Source organism: Notothenia rossii, assembly GCF_949606895.1.
Source record: "Notothenia rossii genome assembly, chromosome: 2".
Taxonomy (NCBI): domain Eukaryota; kingdom Metazoa; phylum Chordata; class Actinopteri; order Perciformes; family Nototheniidae; genus Notothenia; species Notothenia rossii.
Window position 1 is genome coordinate 85,124,407 of NC_136904.1, and position 22,840 is coordinate 85,147,246.

Genomic DNA, 22,840 nt, shown 5'->3' on the forward strand with positions numbered 1-22,840 from the left:
CTTTGTCCAATTCATTCCAGACCTTGTTAATGCATGATTATTGATTTGTTGCTTTACTTTTTACTTATCGACTAATTGTAATCATACATGTACTTTGTTTAAAATAAAGATAAATGTAAAAATATTTTTGAAACATTAACAAAATAAAGAACATGGCATAAACCCAAAATAAGTTTTTGGAATTCATAGAAACAATAATCATGTTAATTTGATATAAATACTATAATTTTTAAAAAGTAGCAGGAAGATATCTCTTTAATATCCGAACAGCACAGAACTTTTGCTATGTTCTGCAAAACCTAAATAAAAAAGGTTTTATTAAGAGAGAAAAACCTGTTTTTTAGCTCTTGACAGTACCCAGTCATTGAAAAGATATAGTAATGACCAGCTTCCCCCCCTTCTAGTTTTGTCTCTCCTTACCCTCCTGGCACTCTGTCCGGCCGTCCACTGCTCACACAGCTGGCCCCGTAGCCCGTGCAGTCTCCACACACGGTGCACACCATACACTGGTCCAGCTTCCACTTGTGCATGCCTGGCTGGCACATCATGCTCTTCTCTTCCTTCTCTTCTACCTCGTCCTCCAGGTCTTCATCCATAGCCGTTGCCATGCTCTCTACACCAAATGCTACATCAAAAACACACAAGACAAAGTAAAGCATTCCGATTGAGTACGAAGAATGCACCCAATTTAGAGTGTGTTGTTATGTGTATTTGTTTGTCCATCCGCTCACCTTTCCCAGCCTGGCTCATGGACCCAGTGTCTCTGCCACACTGGCCCTTGTTATTCACCCCAAATGTCCACACTTCACCGCTCTTGGTCAGAACACACGTATGGGCCTTGCCCATGGCAACCTGAGTTACAGAGTGACCCTTCAGGTCTGTGACTTGGCCTGTGGACAAGAAAATACAGATTATAGAGGATTTGAATAAAATGGTTTCCAGTGGAGACATATTTATAGATGTGTATAGATGCTTATTTCTTTTTGTAAGTCCTTAATCTTTCTTTCACAGAGTAATAAGGTAAATGACAAGACACTTTTGAAATATCTCAGAAACATTTCTTCAAGTTAAGAATTGGAAATAGCCTTGTTCAAGTCAACTCACAGGTGCTGTCACTGTAAATAGCATCTTTGCCAAACATGTAGAGCTCTCCATCCTTGGTGACGATGCTGCTGCTGCCATTGTTGCACGCCGTGTTGACCGCTGTCTTGGTTTCTAATTTGATCATCTTCTTGGGCTTGTACGGCTTGGGCTGTCTGCGACTTTTAGCTGCAAAGGAAAACAGACATCATCTTTAGGACTTCAAGGAAGATTGTTTTGATAACATATTTAATAAATGGTTAAAAATAAGGATTTGTCCAATGTTTGCCGATAGTTTTTAAATTCTCTTACTGGACTCTCCATCTTCTCCCTTGCTTGCAGAGCCTGTAAAGAACACACTTCCGTCTTCGGCCACTAGCAGTGCATGGGAGCCATCATGGCCGACTGAGAACTGAACGATCTTAGGAGACTTTGTAACGGGCAATTCCACCCATTTCCCCGCTGATGGACCACCCTGCTTTATTCCCAGGCTCTGGTACTTTCCTGTGTAGTAAATCTGTGAGGGGAAGAAGAGGGAAGGTGAAACACACAGGAAGATCAGAAAGAACATCAGGAATAAGGAACCGTTTTCATCAAGTGATTCTTTTTGAGGAGTATATTCATTTTGTTGGACCAAGCCATGTTTAGCCGGGGTTAGTTTTTGAAACAAACTTTCAGCTAGAGCCCTAATGACAGCAAACTTCCCTGCTGCGCCACACAGGGTTCTATGTACAAAAAATCAGGACCCTCTTTTTAAATGCACTGAACAAGCCCATGTGTATAGTAGTTAAACTACAGGGTTAGATTGTGATGACACATTTACTAAGGATGTTGGGGGATTTTTTTTTTATAACTCAAATCTGACATTTACACGAATAACATAAACACTTCAAAATGTAATGCATTACAAAATTAGCTTGTAAACAGGGGCGGCAGGTACTGTAGGCTAGGGAAGGCTACAAATATTTGTGTCACTGCATCCTGGTAAAATTAAAATATAATATATAATGTTTGTGTCTTTGACATTAGCGCTGCTATGCAGCCACCAGTGCCCTGTACTACGAAGCCAGTTCAACAGACCCTGGATATGTTTGAGTTAGCCTAACCTGTAGCGAGTAAAACTCTAACACAGAAAAGACCTGTCTATGCTGCCCCAGAACGCCTCGCTGGAGATTTCTCTTTTTCCATTTTTTTCTTCCTGAGTATGGTGACGTGACCATACCCAGGTCCAAATGGACCAATCCGTGGAGCACCTCACACACACACTCACTCAGCCTTATCATTTCTCAGCCGCGCTACTCCGCGGAGTTTCGCCGGATTTTATCTTTTCTCTTTGCTCCGTGTGAGCTCCACTCACAGTTCGCCACACACTCACGTGTGTGTGCTCAGGCTGAGTCTCACTGTCTCGCAGACCCCACGCAGCAACCAGGAAACAACACCAGTAATCCAGCTCACACTGTCCGCTCATCGAGCGGAGCAGCGAGCTCCACAACGTCCCGCCAACACGGCACCCAGAGCCCACGCAGCATTGTCATCCGTTTGTCATTACTGCTGTCATTTTCTGGTTGCTAACAAACACTATTGTAACACAAACACACATCAGAGCACAGTGGACTCATAGGGGAGAGGGGGGGGCAGGAGCTCCAACCAGGCGTGTAGGACAGAGAGTGAATACAAATACTATACAGAGGTGCTGTATGAGAAACCAATGTGACCATAGGAGCAATGTAAATCTATTCTAGTAGACCTCAACAATGGAATTATGATCAGTAGAAATGGCCATGACATGGGACCTCTAATGTGTTGCTTAAAATAATACTTCTGCATACAGTATGTGACACTGTAAGTGTTGCACGGCAGGATACGGCTGGAGAAGCTGACTCAGATAAGGAAATATATGATATATTATGATATTATATGATCGATGAAGTGATTGATGATGTGATATGAATGATAAGTGCGACACGTCGGCGTCTTCCCTGCATACGGCAGTTTAAACTGTATTTCCTTTATCCTGTAATATGACTTGATAGATTTAAACTCTGCACACTGAGCTCTGTGATCAGCAGGTGGTGCTTTCACTGAGTTGATCTCTTATCTATAGACCCCGGAGGCGGAAAGTGTCAGGTAAAAAAAGTGATTTAGCCTTCCCAAACCCGAGCCTCACGACGTCTATGCTTGTAAACCATAGGCACGTGGTGCCTTTGGCTTTTTCCTTTAGATCACATGTCATACAAAATATCCAGCTGAGTGATGAGTACACTTTAAGCAAAGTCAAAAGTTCAGCTGATTCTATTTGTACCCATACAGTCAATGTGGGTTGGGGTTATATGAAGATAAAGAGTGTTGAGAGATTAGGCTTTTCCACTGACACAAACTGCCCTGCTTTGCACCACACCTTCATCGAGACACACATCCACACCCTCCACACACCCTAACCAACAACATTGTTCGTGTTTTTCTCTTACTAAGACTGTAAAAATGTGACATATCTTCTTCATCAGAGCACTGCCTACATACAGTACAGCCATTGGTCCCAGTGTGCTCGATGAGAAACCCTATAATCTGACACCTAGAAGTATAGAGGGTGTATTTCTCCATAGCAAAACACATTCATAAATAAACTATTACTATAATGTGTTAAAACGTGTTGTCCAAAGCTTCACTCCACTCCTGAAAGTGGACATTATGCAATAGGTAGGTTCTACTCTAGCAGGGTGAAATGCACTATTAGTAATAGTCATTGTTTACGGTGTAATAGTAATTTTATACGGTGGGCCAGTGTGACAAAGAATGAAGCAAACACATTCAAAAACACAATTAATTTAGAACTTGTTCCCAGATTCACCTGTCCTATCACAAGAAAAACAGAGGTCAGACAGTGGTTGAATCTGTTACAACTTACTTTTTCATTTCAGAGAAGATTTTTAACTCTTACCTTTCCTGAGGCAGTCTTCATCAAAGCAAACTCCCTGCCTGCTCCAAGCAGTGCTGCCTCCTCATCAAAGCCTGTGCCTGAGAGAACAACATACTATTTAGAGCCAATTCCACAGTGAGACAAGTTGGACAGTATGCTTTTTCATTTCATATTTCAATACAAATATTATTATTATATTTCATGACTTACTGATGATGTGCAGGTCCTTCTCGAGGTCAAATAGAGAGATGCCGCAGGCATGAAGGCATTTCCTTGCCAGCTTTAGCTGCAGTTCCTGCTGCAGGGTTGGGTCTGAGCTCATACTATAGATCCGCACCACAAAACCGTCCTGCAGGAGCCAGGGCAGACGGGAGGAAAAGCTGTTTAGTTTCACAACCCAACATTGCTGCAGTGTAAAACTTAAAGTTCATATAATAGTTTGAGGAAGTATGGTTTCTGGTTTGATGAAAACATATCCCTGCTTCACCGGAGTGAACATGACAACTAGAGAAATGTTGAGCTCTTAAAAAAGGAACATCTAAATGTTTTCAGAAATATGATTACTACTTCTTTACCACTTGTATTTATATCACTCTCATGTAAGCACACAAAAAAAACTTGAACAATTGCAAGGATTTCTTTCAATCTCAATAATTGGTTTTAGGACACACTGGACATCATACTATGGACATTTAAACATTAGATTTGCATGTGTTCCTGATTTTAATGGGGAACGAAGTAAAACATTACAAATGCATTTGATAAACACATGAATGAGGACCTTTATTCGGTCATGGATTTGTATATAATCTGGATCTGCCGTATGTTTGGGTCAATCTACTGAGGGTGTGGCTTGGGGTTATAAACTATGTGCATACATTTCTTAATAACATGGGAAACTTAATCTCGGTGTTAATAGCATATCCATATATAATATAGAAAATAAACCAGAAAGGGTATTACAGCTATTAACAACTTGCTGACTCAGTTCAACAGCTGATGTACCAGAGACGTGTTGGGTTAGTCAGACTGCAGGGGATGTGGCGGAAAAGGACCATTTGCAGGGGAGGAACAAAGTGAAAAAGATGAACACAACAAGGAAACCATTGGAAGAGAACGGGGATACAAAAAGAGTTTGAGGGATAGTGTGGGGATGGTCTGGTCTCCACTGTGTTTTAATGACACACTCATCATGTGCTTTGACTCCTGCAGAGCCATGTGCCACTCCAATCATTTAATTAGAGCCTCTATCCTGTTGCCAGTATCACCCCCCCAGGCCTTGACTTCTCCTCCCTACCATCTTTCCTGACTCTCCCCTTGACCTCCTTTAGTTTACCCACCCATGTTTTCCTTCCCAGCATCTGAAACTCCGTCATAGTGCGTTTCACATGGTTTCCCTCAGCCGTTAAGTGGTCTGCGCTGCGGATGCATTTCAGGCTGCTCACTAAAAATGCATGCAGCTTCTGAGGACTCCCCCATCCTCCCCCCACAGAGTATCCCGCCCCCATGATTAGCCTAGAAACTGCTATCTGGCTAGCTGCAACGGCAGATGTATGGATTTCACATCTTCCCCTCCCCCACTCACATTACATAGTGCTTATGCAGTTAACTGTTTGAGAGATTAAGCTCTCTGGAGAATACCCACATCTGGTGCCACTGCCCTCACTGCCACACCCACATTTACACAACACACACACACACACGCACATTTACACAACACACACAGACACAGCTACACTTCCCTCTGTGACACAGCTGGTTATCAGCTGAGAGTCATTAAAAATTAGTCTGGGGCCTCTACAGCAGTGAAAGTGACAGTTGGTTCACAGGGCACTTAAAGAGGAACAAAATATAGTTTTATTTTTTTTAAGGGAAGCATGTATTGAAAAAATGAAAGGCCACATATCTTTTAGTAGGGACGACTGCCAACAAAAAACGGAAAAAGACCTCCCTCTCTTTGAGATTGAGATGACGATTAGCCCATAATAAACGCTATGATGTGGTTCAGGATGTCAATGTCCACTGAAGCCGTAACTCACATGCCGTACTGCCTGCAGGCCATTTACCTTAATTAACAGACTATAAATTTGAAGCGCCAAAAGGTCATATTACTGAAACGTCCTTGGTGATTCTGGTCTTGAGACCTCTCTTGCATGATGATTGTCCAGTGTGTCATAAAATATTCTACTTTTGAATATAGATGATGTGTGATATAAATATGTAATAAGCATCTCTAACAGGAATTTTAAACGTACATCTTTGCAGGCTGCGATCTGGTTGATGTACTCTCCGTCTGTGAAGATGATGTTCTGTCCGTCTGAATGTTGACCTGCAAATAAAAGGGAAGTTGATAATGAATAAACCAAATATTGTTAAGGGAAATCTTCACTATTTTAATCCAAATAAGTTTTTTTTTTATAGAAGCAAAAAAACGTGTTCCTTGGCACCTGGCATGGTGATAGTCCCCTCCTGCTCCAGAGTCTCAGGATTGATCTTGATGGCCGACATGGTGTGGTTACATGTTTCCCGATATAACAGGTACCCCTGAAGACACAAAACAAACACTGATGCTAGTCGACAATCACTAAGGATAATCGCTAACTGATCAACCAACCACACAAGGGCGATAACGCAAACGGACCGCAATCTTTATCAAAACAGTCTTCCGTCCACACGCAACAGGCATCAGAAACGTGTCCGTTCGCATGAGACCGCTCGAAAGCGCTTGAGACGCTGTAGTACATATGCCAGGCCGGTAAGTGGCGCTGTACTACTACTACAAAAGCAGCGAAGAAGACTTCCCGCACATGGTTGCCCTTCTGTTTATTCTCCGCTGTGGAGGCTCTGGTTCTTTTTCTCCCTCCCCAAGGCAAGCGTTTGCTCCTGCTGTATATCTCTCCGGTACTCCACCAGCAGATGAAAAACGCCGGTCAACATGTCCGTTAAAGTTTAAATCTTCCAGACAAAATTCGAAAAGTGCCGGTAAAAAGGTCTTCTTTGGTATTTATTGAGCTTTAAAACAAATGATTAACGACTCTATATAATAATAAGAATAAAAAACGAAGCCTCTCATTTCCTCCCCCTCTTCTGAGAGCCCAGCAGCTGATCTCTGAGCAGAAGAGGCGGGGCTATTGCATTATCGTTATCAGGACATGATCATATAGGCGTAACCACGGAGCCGTTTGCCCTGCCCCCCCCCCCCCCCCCCCAGAGCGTTTCGCTTGCAGATCTACCCACCCAGGGACCCGTTATCGTTATCTGCGTTTCCGTGTCGGCCTTGTGTGGCCGAACCGTCTATCTGATAGAGAACTGTAGCAGATACGACCGTTATCGTCCTCATGTGGACGGGGCTTGAAGCCCTGCAGGATGTTGTTGCTAATGGAATGATACTGAGTTTTAAAAGCTAGTAGTCTGAAACATACTCCTTTTCATATTCATCAATAACACCACATCAGCAGTTGCAATTTAAGTTTTAATGACAAAGTACACAGCTGTCATAGTGCAAACACCAAACTAAGCACTGACTGCAAATAACCAACATCATTTAAGTCACATGGAGGTCGACTCTAAGGTTAAACATGACCTGTATTGTGTACGCGCTTAAAGCACTTTCAAAGACACTTTCAAAGACACTTCACTGAATTAAATGTGAAGAGCATCTTAATGAAACCTACCTGAGCGAAGCCAAGCCATGATCTCTTCTCCTTTCGATTCCTGGTACGAGACGTGGAGTTGTATACGTGGCCCTGTGGGGCAATACAAACACATGAGCATACAACAACAAGTACTGACAAACCTTAATGTAATGCAGATGAAAAATCATTTTTATTATTATTATTATGATGTCATATTGTATTAATACATTTTTTATGAGAATTCCGGCTGCTGTCTAGTAACATAATCTTTTACTGCTAACGCCTAAAAACCTACTTTCATTTATATAAATGTACTGAAATAATTGGGAAATATTCAGTTACTAAACAGTTAAAAAATAAACACAAAGGACATCTGTGAAATGTCTGTAAAGTTGAATCCAACCATGTCATAACCTTTATGTAGATAACATATTTTTCAGAATTGAATATGACACTATATAAACATGACACAAATAAACAGACAAGTTAACGTAGTTGCCGTCCTTTGAAAACCAAGCCAAGAACCTAGAAATGTAGGGATGTGGTTATCACCATAGACTGTATATAAAGGGTTAAACTCAACAGTCAGCGCGTTCAGCTTTGATTGATGCGTACCCTGACAGTGCCACTGTATCCAGAGCCCACTTTGTAGAGCCCATCCTTGCACAGCAAATACAGGAAGGAGCCGTCAGTCTGTAGGAGACAGCGCTCATCCTCATCAATGGCCACCTCTTTCAGGCTCCACTTGTTCATCAGAGCTGCGCGCTTGATGCCATTCCCAAACCAATCCTGGATTTGAATCTTTCCCACCAGGACAGCCTGCACACTCCTCTGCAGGGCGTTCAGTATAGTGGGAACCTAGTGTGGGGGACAAGGAGGAGGGTGAGGGAAATTAGCAGAACTGCAAACCTCTGATGTGACATAATGGGGTGTATTTTGTGAAGTCGCCCATGCACAAGTGGGAACTGGCTTTGCTGCTGATAGTCAGAATCTCATATTTGTGACTGAGGCTGTGGTTAATGGACCTGCATGTTTGGGCTCTTCTCATTCTGCCGAAACGCATTTTCACACACACATTTTAAAAACATCCTTTGTTACACTCACCGATGATCTTACTTTTCACACACATGCAAACAAACATAAACATATAGGCGTGTACAGCACATGAACCCACACAGCCTGCCTGCTATTGTAATGACTCACAGTCCAGCCAATGCCTAAAAGATGAGTAATCAGGAAATAGAAACACAAGGGGGATAAATGTGTGAGGCTAAAAAGACTTTGTCCAAGTGTAGTCATCTTATCTGTATGCAGGTAAAGGTGAAACTATTTTAAGGTCTCAAAGCCTTTTTTCACAACATTAAATTAGGTGCTGTCTGTTAAAGGTGATCGAAGGTTTTTAGCATGAACTGTTTTGATATAAAGCAGAAGAAATAAAACAAATAGAAGCAGAGGAAGAGAGGATCATTGAAAAACTAGAGATTGAAAGTGAAGAACGGATAATTGGAGTACGAACGCAGCGAGGGAAAAGTCAGAGTGGCTTGACATTTTCCAAAACTCAATTTGTGCTGTCCAGACACTGCCTGCAGTCTCTTCATATAAAGGAAATGCATGTTGAAGCCAAAGGTCCCTTTATACCTCTGTAATGCACTTTGGCAATCTCAGGCATTTCTACTAATCAGAAGAAAAAGCTGTTATAGAGATGTACATGTTTATTGGTAGATGTTGGTTTAAACATAATTATTCTAGTTTGGGTATTTTCGATATATGCCATTCCAGCTTGTGCTTCATAAAAAAAAAATCTGGAATATCTCCCAAGATAAGGATATTTGATCAAAGCAAGATAGTAATCTCAACAGGTGATCAGTAGGCAATAAAAACAAGAATTACATAATTTGTTCTAGAAAAGCCACACTTATGAATTCCAGAGATAAAAGACAATTGTGTAGTCAAGTTGGCAAATGCACTGTAATGTATTTAAATCGGTTAATTACCTGTATCGTCTGGCACGCATGGCTGCCGTTGTTGGTGAGGATGGCGGAGACGGCCTGCAGTATTTTACCAGTGTCTCCCCAGGCAACCACCAGACTGAAGAGGCAGGCGCAGGACAGAGCCGTGATGGCCTGTCCTGTGGGGTCATTGGGCCCCGTGCTCCGGACCGTGGTCTCTAACAACAGCTGGAATAGAGAGTCTGAGGAAGAAGAGGTAGACAAGTGAGACATTGTGTGTAAATTAGACTTAATAAAAAACAAACTTCTATTTCTAACTACCGTCTCAAAATGATCATTGGGTTGCAACAACATATCTTCAACAGGGACAACATAACAAATTGTCAAAAACAAGATTGTAGGCACTTCAAGAACTCTTTTCAGCCTTACCTAGCACATCAGGAGGCTCGGTCTGAAAGCCCTCAGGCTGTTGTCCCTGCAGCATGTCCAACAAGGCCTGCAGGCTACGCAGGCACAAGGAGGGGTGAGAGAACCGAGTCTCTTTTATCAGCTCAAAAACCCCGCAGAGGCCGATGCCAATGATCTGCACACACAGAAGAAAAAAGAGCTAATGAACTAACTGCTGTCATTCCACAATCCAGGTCTAGCTAACAGCAAATGAAAATGCAACATAATGCCACTTGGTGTTCAATATATTTGTCCTTGTTATTATTATTGTCATTTCTTTAAGTAAGTATTCGGATTAAAACAGAATTGATAACAGAATCTTGGAGTGGTTGTTTTATTGTAACAGCAGGGCCTCATCTTTCTACAGTAAAACCACCTCCATTTAGCTACGGGGGCTCACAGTGTTTACAGTTACTACCGCTGACTTCAACATCCACTATTAACATTTGGTATAATGAGAGACCCACAGTAGAAGCTAGGAAAGGAGTTTGGCCTAAATAAAGAATGACTTTCCGTCTCTCAGTGCGGCTTGTTTGTGGATCAAATGTATGCTTCAATGCATGGGCGTAGGAAGCATCCTCAATGTGGGTGGGACAATTTGACAGGGGGTGTGGGCAGGTGGTGGACCTCACCTCCTCTAGGGGCAAGATTTATTTTTTAATGTTGAAGTTATAAAAAGCATAAATCGGATGCACTTTGAGAGCAACTAAATCTATGGATACATCTCTCAACACCAATGTGAAACAGAACTGTAAACAGATGTACTTTTTCTTTATGCATATTTTACAAATCACTCCCCTTTTAAAGTGTATGTTTGTGTTACTGTCCTATAGTATGAATTGGAATTATTTCATACCTGTTATTCTCTTGTTTTTTTATAACTATAATGATCATATAAAGGTGTGCCTTGGAATGATTACCAAACCGTTTGAGACCCACCACTACTTAGACTAAAGTGAACTACTATCTAAACACTCAGAAAGCCCTTTACCTCGCTAGTGGAGCGCGCTTGTGAACTGTTAGCGCCGGAGCCTCGCAGCGTGGAAACTGTGGCGCGCATCATTTTACAACTAAAAAACGCAGCATGTGTACAGCTCATGTGTACGGCTCATGTGTACGGCTCATGTGTACGGCTCTGAGAATCTGCCTTGGTACAAAGTAGCAGTGAAAACATGGTATGGAATTTCATTGATTTGGGCATTCTCACAATGAGCTAGTGGAATGGATTTGATAATGAAGCACTGACACTGCGCTCTACAACGAGTGGCGAGTGGATAGACCAGACTTTCCACATGCTAAAAGTGGGGGGGTCTAAACTAATCATTTTAAAAAGGTGGGGGAGACTTGTCCCGCTCTCCTATAATGTCTGCGACGCCCATGCTTCAATGTTTCCATCTTTCTTTGTCAAGCGTAGAAGTGATATTTTTTTTTCAGGCACTCAAATATTTTTGACATATGGCTTGAAACTGCAACTAAATCATCCACACATCTCATGTCAACAGCAGCCTATAGGAAAGACAATACATCGGATACAGCCTTCCTAGTTAACTGCTTACTGCTAACCAGTATGTAAAGCAAGCACGGAAAAGCACTTCCAATCAATATGCAATCCTCTCAACAGACATGCACACATGCATTTGCTTAATTACTTTAACACTGTAATAAGGTTTGTCCTGTTGGAGTGAGCATTTTCAAAAGGAATGCGAGATAAATATGTAATTGTGATGTAATTAGGGTCATTTTGAGTCATCTCTATTACCTTATCCTTTACTACTTTTTATAATGGCTCAATTATGGAGCCACTTGCTGCCTGACAAGCTTAAACAGGACTATTCACATTTGTTTTTGTGGTGCTGTAAAAACCAGTAGTCTCTCACAAAGGGAGCGAACACCCTGTATTGTTTTCGTTAATGCTGTCATCATGGCATAGCACCTAAAGTAATTCTTGAGAAATTGCCTTTCAGATTTTGATGTTGTAATAATGTATTTGCTTTTTTAAATGATTATTATATGCTATCAAAGAGAACTTACAGGGCAATAAAAGGTCTGTACTGAATGGTTTGATTCTCCAATAAGTATGAGCAATAGCTCCAGAGCGTTGTAAAGTCAAACATGATAATAAAAGTTAGATGTAATATTTCAAAATTCTAAAATCAGCATTTTCTAATGCAATGTTCTGCATCAATCCTTATTTGCTACATTGCAAAATGTTTACTGCAGTGACACACACACACACACACACCTGTATTCAGGGGGCAGGAAGCAGTAATGTAACAGCACCATAAATGACAGTTATATAACCAGGGTGACGACGTTCAGAAATACGACAACAGACATTCAAAGCTTCATTCAAAAAACCTCAATAGAAGCTTCAAAGATACAAAAAAAAACATTTAGTACAGATCTTAAAATTAGAACACCTTGCTTAGACTATGATTACAAATTGAATATTTAATATTGTCCCCACTCAGGAGCAACTTTAACACCTTGAAGGACAACTGACATCTCTGATACAGTATAAGACAGATAAACAGCACAGGCAACAGAACAGGAGTAGAAGTTGGGGATATAGAGCTGTTATCCTTACAGGAAGGGGTTTTCCAACCTCTGGTAAAGTGACTCTAATTTTCATAATAATAAAAAGAATGAGCCCTACACACAAGCCCAAGGAGATAAAGGATTATTGCATCCATAGGATAAAGGGCACAGGCTGCCTCTCGCCTTTATACCCAGCTCTGCTCCCACCACATCAGCACCGATGCTACCCCCTGCTCGTACCTTTGGCAGCTTCACAGCAGGCTCGCGGTACTCCTCCTCCTCCTCGCTGTCCGAGTCTCCGCTCTGCACCGAGCTCCTGGAGGCCAGCACGAGGGAGGCCTCTCTCTGCTGCCAGTCCAGCACAGAGTGCCGCACGTTGCAGTAGACGTTGAATGCAGAAGGGTTGCTGTGCAGCTTGATGTCGGGCACGCAGAGGGCTCCATCTAGACTCTCAGCCTGTAGAAAGACAGAGGGTGGAGGTGGTCAGCAAGTCCGATATCATTTGGATCTACAATGAGCCATTTAGAACATCCTAAAAGTTGTTTACAGTATAAGCAGCGATGTCAATCCTCTAGGGGTATGATGAATTGTCCTTTTGGACCTTTTTTGATTGTGATTAAATATATGCAGTTAGGTTCCTTTGGGCCACTAAGATGTACCTTCCACCTTTACATAATTGTATATAAATATAAATTGTTAAATACACAATTTAACCCCAGTAACACACAGCTGGGTTTCGAATGTTACCCAAGGACTGCATGTATTCTCCCTTCGCAGACAAAAGTAGTGACTGTGAATTGAGAGCATCAAGCGTGTTTGAATGAGATCTCTGCGGAGCTGATCTTTTTGGTTCAAAGCCTGAGCTTCAGCTTTTAAAACAGTAGTTGTAAACATTATGTCACATGGGAGTTTAATTTCATTTTGGGTTGTGTCTCTCGTCTGTTAATGTAGTTGCTTAAGAAGCATTCTAAGTGTACATCGACTTATGACACACCTAACCAAATAAGTGCCTGCTGACCACAACAAAGAGGGTCATTTTCATTTATCATCTGGCTTTTGAGGAAAACGTTCCTAAACCTTAGGGACTCAGATGTTAGCTGTTACATTCGACTAAGCAAAGTTATATAACTAAAATAGGTTGGGAGAGTAAAGCCTCTGTTAAGCACAGTTAGTCTTTATTCAGTTGTGTCCTCATTTCTAGTCAGTGGCACATTTGCTGCATAATAGGATTCCTCATTTTGCTTTGACTCCTGGGGAAGCTTATTTTTGTAAACACACACTTGGCCTGGCAAGTGTGTATTCATTTCAAGACCAGCTGAACACAGCTTTCAAATTTACACAATGGCTTACCCAACATTTCACATAACCAATGCAGAAACAAATAGTTAAATTCAAATTTTACGGGAAATAAATAGTTTTTGAAAAAGGCCAGAAAGATATTTATTAGAGAAAATCATTCAAATAAAAACGAGCTGGGGATTTTTTTCATTTTACAAGAATGCAGTTAAATGATAACCAATAAATCAGCATGGCAAATTTGCATTAATCTTTGGCTATCTAACAAGATTTCCTTTTATGGGCTTGCTTCTCATCTGAATTGTAGGTCTAAAGACAAATATTTGTAAACACTGAAATGAGTGAGATACATTTAGTCATATTTGGTTGTTGTTGTTGTTGTTGTTGTTGTTGTTGTAATCCTTTATACTAGGATATGTTTCTAATTGCAAGTCTACCCTCACTGATGTAAATGAGATAGACAAGCCAAAAGGAAAACTTAGAATAAAATCATTACAGCAAAGCTTACATTTAAACGGTCAGGGTGATCAGAGAAACTGCGCTCCGTAGAGAAACTTGATAAAGTAACTAATTGATAAGCTTTCTCTATCCTACCCAAGCAATGCATTTTTAACTACAGTCCTGAGGCAGCCTCTAGAGAAACATATTGATCGACTGTGCCTCTCTTGCAGTGGTGCGCTTTTGGCAATCACAAAGAGTGATGTCATCTATTTGGGGAGAAAGGTCATTCATTCTCAGCTGAAACCAGTGGGGAGGATATTAGCAACCGTCTCATCCAGCAGTCCTGTCCACTTCTCTCCTGCGTGGCTGCCAGAAAATAATTGTGACCGGACAGAATTCACAAAAGGTGAACTAACTCAAACACATGAAGCAAGAAGGATCAAACAGGCTTCTTGGGATACGAGGGCAAATAAAAGGAGTGGAAAAAAGACAAAAATAACCACTTGTGTTTTTTGCCCAAACAAGCAAAAAGGGTACCATTTAGATCATAAAAAAACAAACAGACCTTGGTTCCAAATGTCTGAAAACAGTAAAAGAAAAATCACAAAGATGTACCTGTTCTAATCTAATCAATCTTCAGATTTTGGCTACAGCTACTTATCTCCCTCATCTAGACTTCATTTGTTTGCTCTCTGTGCTTCTCAATGTTGTTCTGTACTTAAATTTAACAAAATAAATCCCAAAAGTCCCCTTTTTACAGTACATGTATGTCCATTTAAAGTGGACCAATCATGCTATATTTGAATAACATATTGTAGGGGCATACCTATATAAAACATGTCTGCCAAGTTTTTTTTTCAAAATACCAAACACATCATGTATTTTAGTCATGCCACATTTCACTCTATTTGCTCTTTTTTAGCCCTGTTTTTGCAAGGGCTGATTCTGTTAGAAGTCTTCTTCGCTGCTTTTGTGTCAGACTACAGCGCCACCTACAGGACTGGCATATGTACTACAGCGTCTCCAACGCTTTCGACCGGCAATGGCCGTGGCTGTCTCCTCCTTATTGGTGGAGAGTTGCCCATATAGGCGGAGCTCCTCGTTTCTGACGTCAGAGATATTTCAAATCTGGATCAGTCTGTATCAGATCCGTTGCAGCCCCGTTTTTAGAGATTTGGGTATGGACGAACAGAGAGAGGGTTGTGTTTTCTGACACTTGGTGAGTTCCCTGACACACCGGGGACACATATTCATGTATAAAAGACGTACAAAAGTGCATTTTGCATGATAGGTCCCCTTTAAATAAAAAAATAACTTCAACCTATGTCTCCGACTGAGATTGGAATCAGCTGCTGTTGATTTATTTTTATACAATTCAGTATAGCAGCTCTTTCTTAATGTTTCAATGATCTGTTCAGCTAGTAACTCAACAATTATGAAGCCCTTTCAATATAGCTTTGAGCTGCTGTAGCTGCAGAATCAGATGGTTTATCTACTGTTGAAGGTTTTGAACGCTGGACTTTCAATTCTGGCAGGCTGTGTGGAGGCACTTGTAAAAAAGACCACGAATAAACATCACTTTGCTATTAGGTAAGCTTGTAAAGAAAATGTAAGCATTTTAGAAGTGTGTTAACATCGCATATTCTGGGAAAACGAATGGGTTGTTTTCATGGTATGGTAACCAAAAGACAGATGTTTTGCTAACTGTGTTTTGAGGTTTTCAAATGTGAAAGACAGGATTAAAGGATCTTAGGTATATCAAAAAATGTAAAGCAAAAGTCCATCCCATTAACCGGATATTCATGAGATCAAATATGATATTATTAAAATTGTTATGTACTTTAGGAGTACTTTCCTATAATAAAATGGAAGCATTGTTACATTATAAAATGTACTTGAAGGATCATGGACCCACACACACTGCCACAAGGCACATTTTCCATTAAACAGTCATAACAAATAAGGCGTATTTAAAACATTCAATGTATGACTCAGTTTTAATCCAGAAAACCTGGTCTGTTCCGTCAAATAGAATTTTAAACATGTAGAAAACCTGTACCAGTGAAGTATTTCATGGATAGACCCACCCATGTCTCTCTTACTCCACGCCTAATTCGGGCTAGCAAGTTCAGATTTGTTACACAACATCTTGCAAACAGAACATGAAGCAACTCAGACAGGGTTCTGGCGTCATGAGTACACATTTGATGTGACAGGCTTCTCTAGAGCTGACAGGTCCCAATTTAAAACTGAACAAATCATGAGAAAGTTGTCATTGAAAGTGGCACCTTCAGGGAATGTCATGATGCATACAAGCCTAGGCAGACAGAACTAAGCAAAGCCCAATGACCTGCTGATGTTTTCGTGGTTTCTTCTTACTTTGTACTAGCGCCAACTAATAGTCCAAACACGCTGCTCATCTGATGGTCTCTTGTGTTACTGTCTGCACTTCACTGATGATTTAATGGCCATCTAAAAGCTTTGGAGAAGGCTGAATAGAGTCCCTGCCCGCACTTAGACAGCTCCACATTTCAGACTGCTGGCTTTATGGGAAAAAAGGAGGAAAAGAAGAACAGTACCATTTTCCGAAGCAGCGACTCAAGCTCGGTGAGTGTAAGTGTGCACCGTATCAGATGAGAAAATATGCAATGTATCAACATGAGAACATTTAAATAATGATTCTGATCTCATAATCACTTATAGCTTTAAAAACGGTGTAACCTTAAAATCATGTCTACCCATGCTCATAACAACCATCTTTGTTTTGATTAGGAGATTAGACTTTTTTAGTTAAAGTAAGTTAAAAATAATTTGCAGACATAATATTTTTCATCCAGATGGTCAAAAGAGTACTAAAAAATATCTTCACATTTTGTCAAACAACCTTCTGGGATTTCCAAACATCGCCGCATATTTATCTTTCAGTTAAACAGATTCTTGACTCAATGCCAATACTAAGGTCAAACCGTTAGCATCTAGGCCTCATACTTAAGAATTGCAAATAATATAATCTCCGTAACCAATACTCATAATTATTACGCCTAGTTTGTTTCTTATTTAAAAGGTTAGAATTGCACTTGATTGATTCATTTGTTTTGCCATCTAACTTCCACGCAACACCATTGTTCTTTGTAATCCATTTCAGGTTACCAACGCTACATTTTTATTATCCGTAGGTTATGAGTACATCATGTGGTCATAAGAGTACTCCCCTTGAACACTGACGCTCCAGGATTGAATATCATCACATGCTAGTTGCCAGTTAGACATTTCTATGTTTGTTTTCTTTTCGAATCATGACCTCTGGTTTAGCTGCCGAACCTTTGTTAAAACTAATATTGTAGGAATAACCCGCTGAGAAAAGTCAGTTACAACAACAAAGATACTACAAAAAGAATACTCTGATTAATATTAAAAGATATGACAGCATGGTTTATGATTCATGTCGTTGATACTAGGGATGCCAGCGATTATTCGTTACAGTCTCCATAATCAAATTATTTTTAAAAATCGATTTTATTTATATATTTTTTTATTATTATTTATGTTTTTTTTGGTTTTCCTGGCTTAGTTTCAACCAAAATATAGACTAATGCTAATAATAGTAATAGTATTAACAATTTTAAATGGCCATTGGTCACACCACCAGTTTGTTTTACTGTAAACTTGGAGGAAGCCAGCAGCGCAGCCCTTCGCTGCGCTGCGCTGCGCTGCTACACACCGACCCCCCCCCCCCCCCTCTCCATCACACGTGCGATTGATTTATTGGAGTGCGAACTCAACTAAGGATGAGCCAGGGCTGTCCGATTTTCGATTTTGATCATGGTCAGTTTCTGGCATCCCTAGTTGATACATGTAAATAAATCTCAACATTCAATTTCTAGCATACAGAATCGTTTTCTGGTGTTTTCTAATGGTTATATCCTTTTGTACCATAATGTAGGTCTAGTGAATATAATTATAGTTTTTGAAAAATACGCATCACACATCTGCTTGTACACAAGACGTTACATCACCCTCTTCATTAGGATGACAAGTGGTTATGCTCTTTCTTTGGTTCGGACTCCACTGTTACATATTTATAAGTACAGAAGCAGACAAAGGTGGAGAAGAGGCTCTTTCAAACCACTCGTTTTCTTGTCTGACTATGCCGGCGTGACACACAACACAAACAAATACAGCAGGACTGCCTGTGTAACTACCCACGTATTTATGCCTGCCTGCTTCATCCATTCCCTGCCTATATAGAAGATCTTCTGCTGTTCCAGGACATCAACTCACCGAACAAGTCAACCTGAAGAGAACTTAAACTGTGCAGCCTTCTCTACGTTGGATTTCCTGTCTGATGGAGTTTTGAGGTGAAGGGTGACAAGGCATTAGAGCCTCCATCCTTCCCTGCTACTATCACATTAAATAGATCTGTCTTGCCTTTGCCTGCCAAGTAACTGGCAAAAAAACAGTGTAATAAAATTAAATCCAAATGCTGGCTAACAATATTACAGACCAACCACAAAGCCAGCTCTCCCTCTCTTTTCAGAGAAGTATAGCAAGGAAGTGCGTCAACACAATCTAACAGGATTATATTTGTTGTCGTTGTATGAAGATCAAATAGTTAATACGTGCTGTCAATGCAAAATCTAAAACATAAACAAAAACCACCTCCAGTGATACAGCTAATGTTTTCTATTTGGACGGAGGAGATGGAGGCAGGCAACTGTTGCCGTGGAGATGTGGCACACATTAGGTCGCTCGGCAACAAGCCATCATGCACAAACCAGAGCCACTCCCATGTGACTCGCTGTATGCCCATCCACCTCTCAAACGTCATGTGTGGATGGGCTCCGTGGCATCTGACCAGCCTCCGCCACTGACAAAACATTTTACTGCCAAACACCTCTAGGGTCAGGGCTGCAACTAATTATTTTTTTCATAATAGAGTTATCCTCCGATTATATTTCCAAAAAAATAGGGAATTATTCTATAAAATGCCAGAAATTATGAAAAAGAGGTTGAAAACCGCTTCTGATATTTTTGCTTAAAAAATTACTTAAACAATTTATCATTGAGCAAAGTAGTTGCCGATTGTTTTTCTGTTGATGGAATAATCAACCTATTGCCAATAGCTAAATTCAAGATTTCAGAGAATATAACCTTCTTTTATCGTGTCCTCTACAAATGTTAATTTAATTAAGTAGATTCATACCAGCTCAATTCATACCTGAGGCTGTGACAGATGAAATTAAAACCGTCTATCATGTTGATCTCATTAATATAAAGAGAAAATGTTCAATACTAAATGTATGTGCTTCATTAAAAATGCTTTACATGGAACTAGTCATTATTATTATCATCATTATTATGATGATGTTTTTCATTTTTATTATTTATATTTTCTGCCCTCCCTTGTTAAACCCCATCCCTACTGACTTTGTGAAATACACATGCACACATACAATTAACACCTCCTTGTTTCCTCTTATCCTACATAATGTTGATAACTGTCCAGTCACTGTGTGTTCTTTCTTGAGTTGTTCTGTTTAATTTCAGTTTCAGTTTTGTTTTGACTTAACTAAAATAGGGCATGAATATGCCCTATTTTATTGCACTTTTGTATGATTAACATTGTGTGATGTTGAGTATTATGTATTTATTTAAAGACAAAAATAATTTAATAATGTATAATTGGAATGGTTAAATAAAGAAAACATCTCTGAACATATTAATTAGTACAATTCAAATATAAAAACATCAATATTAGCCTTACATTAAGGAACACGTGCAATAAAAACAATTGTGATATATCTTACCTTTGTTCTTGATTTTACTTTTGACTTGACCTTCTGTCGCCTCTTCAGTTTCTTCTTACTCAAAGCCTTCTTTCCCCTGAAAGTACACAGTGGTTGCTCAGTATTGCAAAAAAAAATACAGCATCACATATTACAAATCTCATTAGCTTTATTACAAATATGATGAAAGGAGAATTAGACGTAAACCTAATAGTCAACACAATTATTCTTTAAGCCAGAAAAAACAACATTCATTGTTTACTGTGTAGACTAGCTGTCAAAATGTTGAATTAATGTCAGATGTCTTTTATAGTAACCACATCTTCAGCTTATATTTTAAGAAGCTAGCAAGTGTGTTCCCTTCTTCACTATCAGACATATGTAGCAGGAGTCACAAGGTTCAGTGTCACTCATTTTAACAAAGCCTCAAAACAAGCACAATTTTGTTTTTGTGGAAATGTCTTCTTTTAAGCTTTTGAACCGAATTTGCATTGGCTTTTCATGATAAATTCCCATTACAAATCAGGCTGCCAGGACCAGTGTAAGGGACCAAAAATAGATGTACAGTACTACTAAAAAAGGAAAAGGCTGTGCATGATTTAGTAATCATTATTCATAACTACTAAATACAGAAAAGCAATGCATCTTGTCAAGCCCGGAATAAGAGTTTAATTATAGTTTAGTTATATTACTCAATAGTGCAACCGAGTATTGATGTTTAATATCTTGCCATCATATACACTTAGATTAACATTCTGCAACCTTTTGATCACAAAGTGACAGGCTACACACAATACCAAAGTAAAACAAGGCTGATAAAATGTCTGATGTTTACAATAGTAGGTAATTCCCAATGGTATGTGCAAGCAACATTTCCACCATCATATTAATAGAAAGATTGTTGTCTAATAAGATGGTAGTTCAAAAATAATATAATGAAGAGGTTGAAACACTGTTGTTGCTCATTTGCATAGAGCTGTACATTCAGAAGGAGATGGATATGACAGTATGTTTCAAAAGCACATAGTCGGTTTTTGTACATGGAGAGGGGGATGGGGGATACAAAAACAATTGAGTTTGTGAGGGAGGATGCTGCAATGATCCAGATACTCTGTCTACAACCTGACTGACTGCCTGAATGACGTAACTGTATTACCCGCTAATGCTAGAAAAGCAAATGAGTTCATCCACCTCCCAAACATCCAGACACGTCAAACGTTGTGTATGGAGGGCCATATGCTGTATTTATTATGTATGTCTTATCATTATCAGCTTCTTGGAAAAAAATGAGCTTACAAGAGGATAACCTGGGAAATGCTATTTATCGTTAGTAACGTCAGAGCTAGGAATCGAAACAGTGACGCCGTTGGGCCTACATCCACACAGCTACATCAAATTATAATAAATGATTAAGTATCTTAACATATCGTGAAAATGCAAGCTTTGGAAGTTTAAAAGTGATTCACAAAACAGGAAAGTGTAAGACGTTTGTGTACATTTAGCTGGGCAATGGCTATATCGCTCTAAACAAATTGCTGTCATGACAGTTAGCCAGCTAGCTTGTTTTGAATATAACTCTAAGCCGATAGAGCACATCTTTGAATGTGTTTAACCCAGGTAAGTAAGGATTTTAATTTCGATTAGATTGTGTCAATGACTAAAGAAAACAGAATCTCCAAAGCACCTAGGCTGCAAACCTCTCGAGTAAGGATGAAGTAACGTTAGCTTAGCTGGCTCTGATAAAGCTAGGGAAGTCAGAGCCAAAATGCTACCTAGCAAGCCGACTCCTTCAAGAGGGTGCACCCAAAATATGGGGCTCCTGGCATGTTGTTTGAAGTTAAAACAATGACTTGTATGACTATAACCCGTCTAGCTCAAGAGCCATGCATTACTGTTCACAGAAGTGTATATGTTGTTGAACTGTAGTACCGCTAAGCAAGGGTTAATGATAGCTTATGGTAGTTAGCACAGCTAGCCCTACAGATGACAGACCAGCCTCTCTGATATCTACATTTTTACGGTAACCACTCACCGTCCTTGATTTATCCCTTGCTCTTTATCATTAATAGCGGTGGTATAAATCCGTCTGTATCGTTCAGCCAGTGCTCGCCCTGAGAGTAAAAGCTGGTACCGAGTCCGACAATCCGACTGGGCTCCGGCTGTCGGACAAGAACCCATCCCAGAACCGATGGTGGAGAGCTCGGCTCCTGCTCCAGATATGACCCGGACACCCATCCCCATCGACGGCGATGAGGAGGGCAGAATCCCTCCACCGGCGGCCGCTGCCGCAGCAGCACACATCATCGTTTTGGAGAACAATGCATATATTACACAAAAGATATCACAGCTAGATCATTTCTAGCCATCAGATGCGATCCACTTGTCATCAAATCCGCCACATGTCACATTATTTGTCCGTTCCAAGTTGCAGAAATACCACAATTAAACGTCCAAGGTCCCCGGTTATTATAAGCGCAAATTGTAGCCAATCTGGTGGTGCAGCTACGGTCTTCCTATCCCGGACACAGCGTCAACACGGTGCTTGTCTCCCAAAAATAGATCTTCTCAAGCCATAATACATGTGCTTGTAAAACAGCAGAAACGGCACCGTTAATTTCCAAAAACTGCCTGTTCGTGTTTCGGTTTCATTCGTTCCTTGAATATTTCTTGACCCCAGAGAGGCAGCACCCTCAGTAGGGCTGCCATCTTAGCTCCATCATCCCTCCCCTCCCTGGCTGAGTGTTGCGTCGC

General features: G+C 40.3%; 1 protein-coding gene across 6 annotated transcripts in view; it reads right to left on the reverse strand.

Moving 5' to 3' along the window:
- mycbp2 (MYC binding protein 2) overlaps positions 1-22,835 on the reverse strand; it is a 69,196-nt gene extending 46,361 nt beyond the window's left edge. For 3 of the 6 annotated variants that reach the window (XM_079666801.1, XM_079666802.1, XM_079666800.1), the window contains exons 1-15: positions 22,122-22,835; positions 20,111-20,186; positions 12,807-13,022; positions 10,011-10,164; positions 9,627-9,823; positions 8,248-8,490; positions 7,672-7,743; positions 6,445-6,541; positions 6,253-6,326; positions 4,208-4,346; positions 4,019-4,095; positions 1,393-1,597; positions 1,105-1,269; positions 732-890; positions 421-625 (exon numbers count right to left, since the gene is read on the reverse strand). In XM_079666801.1, the coding sequence (XP_079522927.1) occupies positions 421-625; positions 732-890; positions 1,105-1,269; positions 1,393-1,597; positions 4,019-4,095; positions 4,208-4,346; positions 6,253-6,326; positions 6,445-6,541; positions 7,672-7,743; positions 8,248-8,490; positions 9,627-9,823; positions 10,011-10,164; positions 12,807-13,022; positions 20,111-20,186; positions 22,122-22,393 (2,351 nt within the window). In that variant the 5' untranslated portion in view covers positions 22,394-22,835. The remainder of the gene's footprint in view (positions 1-420; positions 626-731; positions 891-1,104; positions 1,270-1,392; positions 1,598-4,018; positions 4,096-4,207; positions 4,347-6,252; positions 6,327-6,444; positions 6,542-7,671; positions 7,744-8,247; positions 8,491-9,626; positions 9,824-10,010; positions 10,165-12,806; positions 13,023-20,110; positions 20,187-22,121) is intronic. The other 3 variants (XM_079666803.1, XM_079666805.1, XM_079666804.1) reach the window with 1 other exon arrangement.
- Positions 22,836-22,840: the final 5 nt, after the last annotated feature.